The sequence below is a fragment of the Borostomias antarcticus genome (assembly GCF_949987555.1).
Source record: "Borostomias antarcticus genome assembly, chromosome: 1".
Lineage (NCBI taxonomy): Eukaryota > Metazoa > Chordata > Actinopteri > Stomiiformes > Stomiidae > Borostomias > Borostomias antarcticus.
In genome coordinates this window covers 55,959,695-55,973,262 of record NC_140234.1, presented here as the reverse complement: position 1 = coordinate 55,973,262, position 13,568 = coordinate 55,959,695, and the positions used below count along the sequence as shown (strand labels likewise).

Genomic DNA, 13,568 nt, shown 5'->3' with positions numbered 1-13,568 from the left:
GTAAGACACAGGTAAGACACTGGTGAGACACTGGTAAGACTCTGGTAAAACACTGGTAAGACACTGGTAAGACACTGGTAAGACACTGGTGAGACACAGGTAAGACACTGGTAAGACACTGGTGAGACACTGGTAAGACTCTGGTGAGACACTGGTAAGGCACTGGTGAGACACAGGTAAGACACTGGTAAGACACTGGTGATACACTGGTAAGACACTGGTGAGACACTGGTGAGACACTGGTAAGACACTGGTGAGACACTGGTGAGACACAGGTAAGACACAGGTAAGACACTGGTAAGACACTGGTGAGACACTGGTAAGACACAGGTTAGACACTGGTAAGACACTGGTAAATCATGGGCTGTATTATAAAGCGTTACAGAATGATTCTATCTGGAAATTTTGAAAAACCAGGACAAACAACCAGATCAATTTGATCTGGGATAGCAAAAAAGGGATTACACAATCTGGATCATTCTGATCCAGATTAAAGGAAATCCAGATTGGCCCGGGGTAGTTGGCAGGTATAGTTAAAAAGTGAAGCTCGGTTTCTACCTCTTTTGATTGCACTCACAGTAGACTAGAGGTCACTCTTGTCCAAGTAAAAAGTGGTGAACTCACAATAGCATAAATAATTTGACGTGCCATGATTCATCATTAGTTATGTGCTGTATATTTGGAACACATACTGATCTTAATCAAAACATCTTGTTATGTTATGTTATGTTATTTTTATTTATAATGCGCCCCCCAACCAACTGTTACATCAGCCCGGGGCGCAGCCCGGGTACAAAAAGAGACAAACAAAAACAATCTTATTAATCATTGGAAAGATGTCCATTTTACATAGATACATTGAAAACCTGTCTTGGGGCATCCGACACGTCCCAAACACTGATATCATATGAATAGGGCGCCCTCTACTGGCGACTTCAACACATAACAGTAAAAGTTCATAAACGTTGCTATCCAACAACTTCCTAGTAAGCAGACGCCCGCTTTACGCGTGCAGAGAGTCTGTGGACTTTGATGCATGCTGTAGAGAGAGGCTCATAACGGTTCTCTGGAAGGCCCACGGCGTCACTGTTGAAGGGATCCCGCTGATAGAAGCAGCCGAGCCTCCTCTGGAAGAATGACAGACTTGGGGATCTCCGTGGCTCTGCTGGCCGCGGTAGTTCTCCTCAGCGAGGCGGCGCGCAGGACGGCCGCACGACTCGTGGGGAAGACGGACTGCGGACTCTACATGCTGGAGACCATCTCCACTTTCCAGCTGTGCGCCTGCACCCACGAGCTGAAAGTCCTTGGAGAAGTGGGCCAAGTCAAACCGCATATAGGACTGACACTGACTTACGTAATCTCGGTAGTCCACATAACAACTTTCCAAGGAGCGCTCTGCAACCCCAACGGTGCCTTGGAGAAAGTCTACCGCAGGAATGTGACTCTGAAAAGGGCAGCCTGTCTGATATTGTGCCAGTTCAGCGCAGCGATAGCCGCTCAGTCCTTCGCTTCATATGCATGGTCCCTCGGACTGTCTGATCTTCACATCAGGCACGAAAGATTCGGGTTTAAATGTTTCAATCCTATCAGTGGCTCGTTGCTGGAGGCGGCGGCCGTGGAGCTGGCTTGCACGTTCGCTGTCCAGACGACAGTCATGCACATTCAGAGCCTGGGCGAGAAATTCCAAGTCCATATCATCGCTGCTGTCATCACATTTCTGGTTTATGCAGGTCTGTTAAGTTGAGATATGTCCGTTACTGGGAGTGGCTATTTCAACCATTGTTATTAACTTGTGGGGATTTGTTTGGGGGGGGGAATCCACAGTGGGGAGGGATGGATAGAATACATCCATGGCGTAGACCTACAGTGTGTTTTAGCATATCTGACTGTGAATGAGAGAGGTGTGATCAGTCACCCAACGTGTGTGTGTCTCTGTTTCCAGGGGGAAGCATTTCAGGGGCGATTTTCAACCCAGTTCTGGCGTTCTCCATCCAGTTCCCCTGTAGCGGACACACCTTCCTGGAGTACTGCTTCGTCTACTGGCTGAGCCCGGCGCTAGGTAACCAACACAGGCTAGCAGACTAGCAGGCCTCCGCCCGGGACGCATGTCGTCAGCATAAGTGTAGGCCTATCCCAGCAAACACACAACGTCAGGGAGACGTTCAGATCATGTCTTAATAACGTCCGTCGGTCCAGAACCCCGTTTGTACGTCTGCTGGACCGCCTCAATATTGAAACGTCTGGCTTGGACCCCTCTAAGACGTCTGTGGACGTGCAAAACGGGTTCAATATATGAACGTAAAAAAAAAAAAAAATCATTCTGGCTCCTAATTGGATGTCTTTGGACGTCCGAAAAAGACAAAAAAGACATCTAAAAGACGTCTTTCAGACGTGTCTTTGCTCAGTGGGAAGTGGTGATACTCTAATGGCTAAATTGCAGAAATGTTACATTTGTTTTACAGTGCTGGATGAGATTTCTACTGTGTCCATGGATAAAGAAGTGTTTATACTCTGTATACCCTCCACTACACCACTGGGTATCCATACTTAGCAGCCGTTGAATTGGGACATGAGTTATGAAGGCAAATGTTGACATAAAATGCTGCCTTAGGCTGTTTTCTCACTTTCAAACCCTATGGGAAAAGGAAAAAGGTGGACACTTTTTAAAAAAAAAAACTAACTTTTCAGAAAAGCGTGGTTTGATGTAAAGTGCCTTCCTGACAGCTGACCAATCAGGACGATTCACACTACACAGAGTTATGACGAGTCAACAGAGTTTATCATGAGTCACAAACGACATGAGTCACACCAACATATACATGAAAGAGTACTAATTCATTCGCCATATTTTTAGTTGATGGCTATTCATTTCTAGTAGGTTCTATATAATATTACTAATTTCGTTGACGATAAAGATGATAAGGTTGATAACGGTTGAGTCAACGTCAGCTAGAACGTATGATCTCCGTTGTTAAGGTTACAGAATCCTCGCGCAGAAGACAGAGTTTTTTCTAAAAATAAAATAAAATAAAAAGCCAAGTGTGTGAAAACAGCGTTAGCAGGTAGCTGTGTTATTTTAAATAAAACAGCGTTAGCAGGTAGCTGTGTTATTTAAAATAAAACAGCGTTAGCAGGTAGCTGTGTTATTTAAAATAAAACAGCGTTAGCAGGTAGCTGTGTTATTTAAAATAAAACCGCGTTAGCAGGTAGCTGTGTTATTTTAAATAAAACAGCGTTAGCAGGTAGATGTGTTATTTTAAATAAAACAGCATTAGCAGGTAGATGTGTTATTTTAAATAAAACAGCGTTAGCAGGTAGCTGTGTTATTTTATATAAAACAGCGTTAGCAGGTAGCTGTGTTATTTTAAATAAAACAGCGTTAGCAGGTAGCTGTGTTATTTTAAATAAAACAGCGTTAGCAGGTAGCTGTGTTATTTTATATAAAACAGCGTTAGCAGGTAGCTGTGTTATTTTAAATAAAACAGCGTTAGCAGGTAGCTGTGTTATTTTAAATAAAACAGCGTTAGCAGGTAGCTGTGTTATTTTAAATAAAACAGCGTTAGCAGGTAGCTGTGTTATTTTAAATAAAACAGCGTTAGCAGGTAGCTGTGTTATTTTAAATAAAACAGCGTTAGCAGGTAGCTGTGTTATTTTAAATAAAACAGCGTTGGCAGGTAGCTGTGTTATTTTAAATAAAACAGCGTTAGCAGGTAGCTGTGTTATTTTAAATAAAACAGCGTTAGCAGTTAGCTGTGTTATTTTAAATAAAACAGTGTTAGCAGGTAGCTGTGTTATTTGATATAAAACAGCGTTAGCAGGTAGCTGTGTTATTTTAAATAAAACAGCGTTAGCAGGTAGATGTGTTATTTTATATAAAACAGCGTTAGCAGGTAGATGTGTTATTTTAAATAAAACAGCGTTAGCAGGTAGCTGTGTTATTTTATATAAAACAGCGTTAGCAGGTAGCTGTGTTATTTTAAATAAAACAGCGTTAGCAGGTAGCTGCTGACCTGGGACACAGCTGTTAAGATGACCCGCTGTGGTCCAGTTACTAAATCATGGATTATGTTTAGTTTCATGTTTTTTTCCTTCTCTCCTCCTTCCCTCCCTCCCTCTCTCCCTCCCTCCCTCCCTCCCTCTGTCCAGGGATGACCAGCTGCCTCCTGCTTTTTGACAAAATTGTGCCTTTCCTTTCGGGAAAGAACACCGCTGGTCTGGAGTCCCCTGTTGTCCAAAAGAAGATCCAGTAACACACACACACACACACACACACACACAGGACTGTCTGTGACTGTGGTCTGTGGCTTATCCAGCCTGAGGGAATCACACTCTCTGAAGTCTAAACTGATGATACTCATGATAATTCCAAAATCACAACCACAATCAAACTTGATATCCCTGGAACCAGTGTTCCCTGTAGCTGGGATAGTATAGCTAGTACAGCTAGTACAGCTAGTACAGCTAGTACAGATAGTACAGCTAGTACAGCTAGTACAGATAGTACAGCAGTGCTATTCTATATTTGCAGGGTCATGGAGAAGAGTTGTAGAGAGTAAGTCTACATGAAAATATGCTTTTGTTTTTGTTTTTAGCGAGATGGGTGAGTGAGACAGTATGAATGTGTTATCTGAGCCTTACCTGTGAAAAGCCTCCCGTTATGTGGTGGTCATTACTACATGAGTGAGATCCCTACTTTCAAACGGCACCCGACTATAGAACATGGTGACTATAGAACCTGGTGACTATAGAACATGGTGACTATAGAACCTGGTGACTATAGAACCTGGTGACTATAGAACATGGTGACTATAGAACATGTTGACTATAGAACATGGTGACTATAGAACCTGGTGACTATAGAACATGTTGACTATAGAACATGGTAACCAAAGAACATGGTGACTATAGAACCTGGTGACTATAGAACATGGTGACTATAGAACATGGTGACTAATAGAACATAGTGATTATAGAACATGGTGACTATAGATCATGGTGACTATAGAACATGGTGACTAATAGAACATAGTGATTATAGAACATGGTGACTAATAGAACATAGTGATTATAGAACATGGTGACTATAGAACCTGGTGACTATAGAACATGGTGACTAATAGAACATAGTGATTATAGAACATGGTGACTAATAGAACATAGTGATTATAGAACATGGTGACTATAGAACCTGGTGACTATAGAACATGGTAACCAAAGAACATGGTGACTATAGAACATGGTGACTAAAGAACATGGTGACTATAGAACATGGTGACTATAGAACCTGGTGACTATAGAACATGGTGACTATAGAACAGAACATGATGACTATAGAACATAGTGACTATAGAACATGGTGACTATAGAACATGGTGACTATAGAACATAGTGACTATAGAACATGGTGACTATAGAAAATGGTGACTATAGAACATGGTGATTATAGAACATGGTCACGCAGTGTTCTGAAGATGACTAGCCTGACCCTCCAGGAACCGAAGACCAGCTAAAAATCCATGACAGCCCTCGTGTCAAAGAGTCAATGAAATACCTCAAAGAACGCACAACTAACACAGCTAACTTCAACGGTGAAAGTATCACTTTTCTGTCAACTCAACACCATTTTTTGCATCTGTTTATTGACGGTGCTTTACATGGTCTGTATGGAATCCCCTAGCGTAGGCGGTCTGGAGGCAAGTGAACACATAGTGGTTATTGTCGGTACACCAGGTGTATGTAATCGGAGACTTTTAGACTTTTGCCTTTTATTGAGCCGTAAAGGTCAGTTAATCTTTCTCTCTGTCAGAGAGCCAAGTCACAAGTGTGTGAAGAAGGAATACCTCAGGAGTTAAACAACACAAGAATCCTCAACTCTCCCATAGAGAACAGAACTGCATTCTGATCCATACAGTAATAATATTTAATAATGGCAGTGTGTCCATTAGTCTGTCAATAATGCATGGATTAAATCTCAACTGTGCCTCATCCACATGTTATTGCAGTATAAATGTTCATATTGCAGAAGAGATGTAAACCTTTTAACAAATGTTTTAATAAAACACTTAAGATGTGTTGAACAAATGAAAATAAAAATGAGATGCATCTCATGTCCTGAGTTGTGTAATAAATCCACCAGTGTCCCAGTGTCATCTCTATTGGTCCGTATGCTAAACAGCCCCTCCGCGCTACACTGAACAATGAGAGATTCAGAGTCAAAGTCTATTTAGCAGATGATTAATTAAAGATGGTTGAAACTGCTGTATGACCAGAGACAGAAAGCAGACTAGCAGTAGTCAATGTCGGCCTGTAATCTAGGTTTGTAATCTAGGCCTGTAATCTAGGTTTGTAATCTAGGCCTGTAATCTAGGTTTGTAATCTAGGCTTCAGCCCTCTGGGGCATGTGGGGTGGGGTATCCGCTATGTTCAGAACAGTGATACCATCTCCATAATTGACCACTACTATGAGCCGGTCTCTCTTCTTCGTTGGTATTCATATAAAGCAGCCTGTCAGGTATCATCAGTGCAGCCCGTCTGCCTCATCAGATCCTAGTCTGAAGATTTCGTTTTTACTTTGTACCTTTTATAAACGTTTCTTTTTTTTTAGAACATTCCTTAAATTGCCAGGTGTCGTATTTCAGCCGAGCTTCAGCTGCGGTCGTGCACACCGAGGAGCAAACGACTTCTCTCTCCTGCCCGGGGGAGGGGTGATCAGAGGAGGGTGAGGGGCTGGTTTTTATTTTATTTTTGTAGGGAGCTGTCTGTGTGCATCAGCGTTAATCCTCGTCTTCCTCTGAATGATTTCTCTGTGAGGCAGTGGAGGGGTGGACCCCCACGCCCCCCCCCAGCTACACACACACTAACCAAGGGGTCGAGTGCCCGGGGCACCAGTCCCTCGGGAAGAGAAGCAGGACCCCCAGAGAACACACAATGCCACTTGGAAAAGCCGGCCGGTTGGATGGAAATGTTGCCATTCAACGTTGTTGCAGCCCTGAAGCTCGGTGCCCATGAATACAACTACATCCTGTCCGGATGACATCATCTCCCAGTCTAACCCTAACCCTTATCCTGCATCTTCAAAGGGTCCAGATACGAACGCTGAGTTGGTCTGACCGTGGTCATCTTAATACCTAACTGACTTATGACAGGAATGGTAATCACATGCGCCAGGTTTTTGACGTACAGTAATCCGGCATACATCGCATTTTAAAAGCAAACTGACGAACCATAAACATTTTTTTGCTTCATACAAAAACACTTTATTATTCATTATGACACAGACAACTCAAAAAGTGCTAAAGCTGTCGCCTGGTCTCAGGTCAGTTACAAATGAGAACACAGAGCACAAAAACATTACTGGGGTTATTTTTTCTTTAGTGCTCCAGGAGCATCTTGGCCATAAACACCCACAACACCCAGCGGCTCCCGTCTGGTGTCCGTTACGCAATCTGACCTCCGACCTTTACACCCCCACCCCACCCCCCCCCCAAATCTCTACTCCCCTCTCTGCCGCCCCTCATCCGTTTCCAAAGTGCTTCGTTCAGGTGCAGACAAGGGTTCCTCTGTTCCATCTGAAACACAGAAAATCAGATTAAACACGTCGGATTATCAGATGGACCTGAGGAACGCTGTGACATCACGACCGGCTCAGCGCTGATTGGCCAGAAAAACAGCTGTGAATCAGACTAAGCTGCTTCAACATGTAACTGCACTGGAGAGCAGATTAATCAATGGGATTAATTAAATTAATCCCACTGGATTAAGAGCAGGTATAATTCACTGTGATGCTCTTAACGTTCACGTTTGGTTTATTGGTCACATGCTACAGTCCGTCATACTAGTACACAGAGCAGCGTGATGTTTGACTGTCAGGGCCTAGACTGACACAATAAGTCATGTAGACATCTGATTGGTTAGTGAGTTTAGTCAGCGAAACTGACCTATCCAACGCTCTGCTTTTGACAGCTACTACTGAAAAAGTGTTGCTTGCAGGATTGACGGTCTTACCACTGGTCAGCGTCTTCAAACTGCTCTGAGACCGCGGGACCAGGATGTCCCATGCTCCCCTGCAGGGGGCAGAACAGCATTCAGAACACGGTCATATGGAGACAGGGGACATATGGAGACAGGGGACATATGGAGACAGGGGACAGTTGAATGGCGGTCATATGGAGACAGGGGACAGTTGAATGGCGGTCATATGGAGACAGGGGACAGTTGAATGACGGTCATATGGAGACAGGGGACAGTTGAATGGCGGTCATATGGAGACAGGGGACAATTGAATGGACATTTCTGTATTTTGAGAGTCAGGTGATTTAAGTACAGGTTAAGAGGAGTGAAGGTGATCGATGGACGTTTGGAAACGGAAAACACACACACGCACACACTCACTCTCACACACTCACTCACGCTCTCTCACTCTCACACACACTCACACCCACACACACACACACTCACGCACACACCCACACACTCTCACGCACACACACACACCTGTTGTCCAAAAGAAGATCCAGTCACACACACACACACACACACACACACACACAAAACAACTGCAAGATCGATACTTGGGGCTGAGGGAAAGTAGTCCCAAGTCCGGCCCAGGGATTTATTAGTCAGAGTAGCGAGGTGCCGGCCCCCCGGACCCCCAGCAGTAGCCAGCGCTATACAGGGAGGGTTAGGGTTATATAGGGAGGGTTAGGGTTCTACAGGGAGGATTAGGGTTATACAGGGAGGGTTAGGGTTATACAGGGAGGATTAGGGTTATACAGGGAGGGTTAGGGTTATACAGGGAGGGTTAGGGTTATACAGGGAGGGTTAGGGTTATACAGGGAGGGTTATACAGGGAGGGTTAGGGTTATACAGGGAGGGTTAGGGTTGTACAGGGAGGGTTAGGGTTATACAGGGAGGGTTAGGGTTATACAGGGAGGGTTATACAGGGAGGGTTATACAGGGAGGGTTAGGGTTATACAGGGAGGGTTAGGGTTATACAGGGAGGGTTAGGGTTATACAGGGAGGGTTAGGGTTATACAGGGAGGCCCTGGAAGAGAACACCACTCAGCCATCTTTCATCTCCTCTTCACCGTCACCCTGGAATCCTCAGGGGTGTTACTGACACATACATGTCACATGCAGTCACATGACCAGGGCTAGCCTGCTCTCTGTGCGTCTCTTGGGCCATCTGCTGGCGGAGGTGGGCCAGTCTGCTGGCGGAGGTGGGCCAGTCGGTCAGAGCTCGTTCGGATCGAACCGTTTCAGCGACTGTGGTCGCCTGGATGTGTTGACCGACTTGTGAACCCGCGCTCACGTGATCTGACCGTTTCACCCGCTCACAGGCGTGACTGCTAGCGTAGCCTAGCAGGGGCACGGTGGCTCGGTGTGACACCGTCGCCTCACAGCGAGAAGGTCTTGGGGTCTTTCTTTCTTTCTCGAAACTCTTAAACAGTGACATCACCACCTTCATCGCCACCTTCATCACCACCTTCATCATCACCTTCATCATCACTTTGCTTTCCCAGTGGAACGCCCTAAGAGCTTCAGAAGTGCATGAGGGTTTAGGACAGATCCTAACATCTCACAGCGTTCCATACCTCCACAGCACCGTTGCATCCTGGGAGGGCGGCGTCCTGGGTCCTGACTCCGCCCATGCGGTGGTTCTGGGCGGACCCGTGCCAGTCCGGTGTGTCCTCCGGGCCCTCCTGCGTGGCCCGGCCCTCCCGCGCCAGCTGGGACTGGCGCTCCTCGAAGTCGTGGACTGTGATCAGATCCATCTGTCCTTGCTCTGAGGGACAGGATGCAGAATAATGATTGGCCGTCCGGTGGAAACTCATTTCTAGGACGATATTTAAGATATACGAGAGGAGTTTTGTCATATGTACAGATGTACTAGCATCATACAACCAACCCTTCGCTACGCTCACAAGAGTCAGTCTCTAAATGCCGCGCTCAGCTAGAGACTGAAGACATTCCTTCAAGTTTTGTCGCTAAAAGTGGGTGGAAACAATTTCAGAGATTGAAAAAAAACCCTGCATTGCAGAACCAATCCAACGTCTTTAGGGCGGTCCTTCCTAATGGGGCGGTGAATGTTTTGTTTTGATTCGCCGGTGGTCCCAACGTGATAATACTATTGGTTCACTAGTCTCGTTAGAGGTGGGAACCAAACCTCAGCCATCTCACACGGATAAACATTCATCACCTTTTTTTTTTTTTTAAATGATAAATTCATAATCAATATTTTTTGTGGGGGAAAAGCAATACTTTTATTCCACACCTTTCTAAAAGCTCTGTGGATGTTTTTTTTTATTATTATTTTTATTTATAAAAAAAAAAAAAAATATTGCTCTACATAAAAATGTTACCTATATCACCTTTAATGACAGTAGGGATAGCCAAAATAAGATTGTAGCATAGAATAAGTAGAACTCATGGTAGTTTGTTGAGCCATGTGAAATCTAATCATGGATGTGAGCAGCACTGAATTAATTATTTAGGGAAACTATGATTTTAAGAACTTCAGTGAAGATGAACCCAGTGACCTCACAATCCCCTTTCTCAGCGTGAGCCCATCGCCACGGATACACACATATCTGCATGAGCGTCGCGCAGGTCCAGCTGGTTGTCCAGGAGACGAGGTGTTGCTGACTCACCGGCCTCTTCCACGTCGTACTCGTCTCCCTCACAGTCGGAGTCGGAGTCCTGGGGGTCGGGATGGAGGGCCTGGCACTCGGTCAGGGCCGAGAACAACGACTCCACTGTGGAAGCAAACAATCAACACCAGTCTGGGAAATGGGTTTGTGTACCAAATCCATAATAATAATAATGATGTCTGTAGATAACAAATAATAATAATAATATTGGTGTATGCGTAATCTTGTGTGTGTAAAGTATTTACATGAAGCCTTGTCACTGGGAACGAAGCGTATTTCTGTGACATCATATTGACTTCTGGAATCGTCATCATCATCATCATCATCACTGCTCTTATCTTCCTCCCCCTCGTCTTCCTCTATAGTATTCTTATTTTCCCCGCCACTCTCTGGAGAGACGCACAACATGGCTGTCCACACACAAACACAAAAATACACGTGTGGGTGTGTGTGTGTGTGTGTGTGTGTACATATATGTGCATACAAATGGGTGACCAATTAAAAGGAAAACTCATTAAAAGGAAAACTCATTCGTGCTGTGAAAAGCGCTATATAAATAAAAGTTTACTTACTTACTTACTAAAACCTGAATAAATGTGTGTAGAAATAAGAGTACAGATTGCGTGATACAATTATAAATTAGTATGCTTTGCGAGGCCTTTATCACGACCCCCCCTCAGTTGGTAGAGTGGGTCGTTCAATGATCGAAGGGTCAGTGGTTCGAATCCCAGCTCCGACTGTGCACAAGTCGAAGTGTCCTTGAGCAAGACACCTAACCCCACATTGCTCCCAATGAGCAGGTTAGCACCTTGCATGGCAGCTGCCGCCATTGGTGTGTGAATGTGTGTGTGAATGGGTGAATGAGAGGCCATTGTAAAGCGCTTTGAGTGCTGCTAAGGTGGAAAAGCGCTATATAATGGTGCGTTCGTTTGTGGTCGGAGGTGGCAAGTCGCAAGTGGCAAAATACCTACCTCCGACCTGTGTGTATTCGAGCTATATACCATTATATCACAGTTACCTAGTTATATCTAGTGCATTCGAGCAACTGGGGGCTGAGAAACATATCCGAATTTGCGACGAGGAAGTGCGAGTTCATGCGAGTTCATGCGGTGTTTTATTTAATCATTCCTAGTAGCAAGTCGCAATTTGCCACCTCCCAGTTATAAACGAATGCACCATAAGTGCAGTCCATTTACCATATGATGACACATTCCTCTCCTGGTGGAAGTGGTGTCTAGGGAACCAGGGTCACTGATTGCTTTGGCGGGTCTGTGAATCATGCTAGCCTTTACAGTCACCGGATCACAGCCCAATTGAACATCTAGTGTAGCGAGATATTTTGGACGGATTTAGACACTCTCCACCTCCTCCTCCACCATCATCAAAAGACCAGATGAGGGAAAATCTTCGGGGAGAATGGTGAGCCAGCCAGTGGAGTTCGAGAGACTTCTACTCTGTGCCAAGGCACATTAAAGCTGTTCTGGCAGCTTGTGGTGGTATGTGTGTGTGAGAGAGTGTGTATGTGTTTGAAAGTGTGTGTGTATGAGGAATTACTAGAATGAATTCTCTTTTCTCAGTAAGCATGAAGGACTCTTTTCTTTAAAGTTCAACGGCTATGCGGGAGATTCGCGATCACATCAATAAGAAAAATATCCATCAATGACGTGATGGTTAAGAGGCCAATCAGTCAGAAGAAACGGTTTTGTTAATGCGGTCATTCATCACCGGCTGTGGTGTAAACAAGCCGCTACAGGGCGGCGGATATTCCTGGCTGGCCACCGTGACTGGCACGGCGCCCATGCGCAATAGGACAATACTTGATCTCTCCGGGTAAAACAGGCCATTCAGCACCCGGGGGAGTGTGAGGACTTGAGCCAGGCTTTGACAGGAGGCAGGCTAACAGTATAGATAACCTGCTTTGAGTGCGCGTCAAAACTTCTCAACCACAATTTTTGCCGTTCATGCGTAAAAGCACCACAACTTTTCAGAACTTTTGATTCGCTTTGAATTGTTTTGTCTGTAGGTAGGCCTACTCTAGTGATAGGCTATATCAATTGAGTGAAAAACATTTTTAAAAACCCAGGTCATGTCCAAAAACGACAAGGAAACCTCACCTTTGGGTTTTGAGTTGATCATTACATACAGGTGCTCTTTCGGGTATGCGGTAAGGTCGCGTGAGATTGCGTGAAGGCTGATTGACGGGTAGTCCAGAGAGAAGCCCATCCCGGATCCATCAAACCACGACACCAGCCTGGAGGAAGAGTCCAAATGTATCAAACAGATGTTCATTCCAATGTTAGTTTTAACAAGAAGTCAATATAACTTACCAGAACCAGTTTTACGCACGCACGTGAAGCGCCGTGGCGGGTCATTTCATACCACGGCATCACACACGCACCAACACACAGTATATACGTAGGTCTAATGGCATCAACCTTCACCTTCATGAAAAACTCACGTTTCTGCCACCAGCAGAGTCCCCGGTCCGAGTCCCTCGTCGTTCCACACAGCGGTGATCTCAGTCTGCTCGTGCCGTATGCCCTCGCTAGGAGGAGATACGCGGGTCAGCGACACCATCGTTTCCACCCGAGAAAAAAACCCCCGCTTCTAATGAAGTTGTAAAAACAGTGAGAGGAATCCCCGCTAGTCTACACACATAAATAACTTAAACTATCACGCGTTGTCAAGCTTTGGGATGTTGCAGTCCTGATTGAGACGAGTTGTCTTCTTCTTGCATCAACTTGTGCGGACAATCAGCGGCGTCCTGCCTGCTGGTGAGTCACGCCGGTGTTACAACGTTTTCGGCGACCCATTGTATTTTGTGGCCGCAGAGGGCGCTGTTTCACATTCTCTGCCGGTTAAACGTAGACTACGCAAATGGCGATATAACCAACACTACAGGTTTACGCCATGTGGAAC

The 13,568-nt window shown here is 45.1% G+C and overlaps 2 protein-coding genes across 2 annotated transcripts; one reads left to right on the top strand and one right to left on the bottom strand.

Annotated features, from left to right (window-relative positions):
- Window positions 1-1,047: 1,047 nt before the first annotated feature.
- Window positions 1,048-6,025, top strand: LOC311314886 (aquaporin-11-like). Its single transcript, XM_084445408.1, has 3 exons — window positions 1,048-1,730; window positions 1,943-2,059; window positions 4,147-6,025. The coding sequence occupies exons 1-3, from the start codon at window positions 1,136-1,138 to the stop codon at window positions 4,248-4,250; spliced, it is 816 nt and encodes a 271-aa protein (XP_084301534.1). The 5' UTR covers window positions 1,048-1,135; the 3' UTR covers window positions 4,251-6,025.
- Window positions 6,026-7,505: 1,480 nt separating this feature from the next.
- LOC311314893 (methylosome subunit pICln-like) lies at window positions 7,506-13,411 on the bottom strand. The gene is made up of 7 exons (XM_084445421.1): window positions 13,108-13,411; window positions 12,764-12,900; window positions 10,895-11,059; window positions 10,650-10,754; window positions 9,594-9,784; window positions 8,005-8,063; window positions 7,506-7,568 (listed from the first exon to the last, which is right to left on the bottom strand). Coding segments are annotated over exons 1-7 (777 nt in total). The 5' UTR covers window positions 13,227-13,411; the 3' UTR covers window positions 7,506-7,567.
- Between the last annotated feature and the right edge of the window lie 157 nt (window positions 13,412-13,568).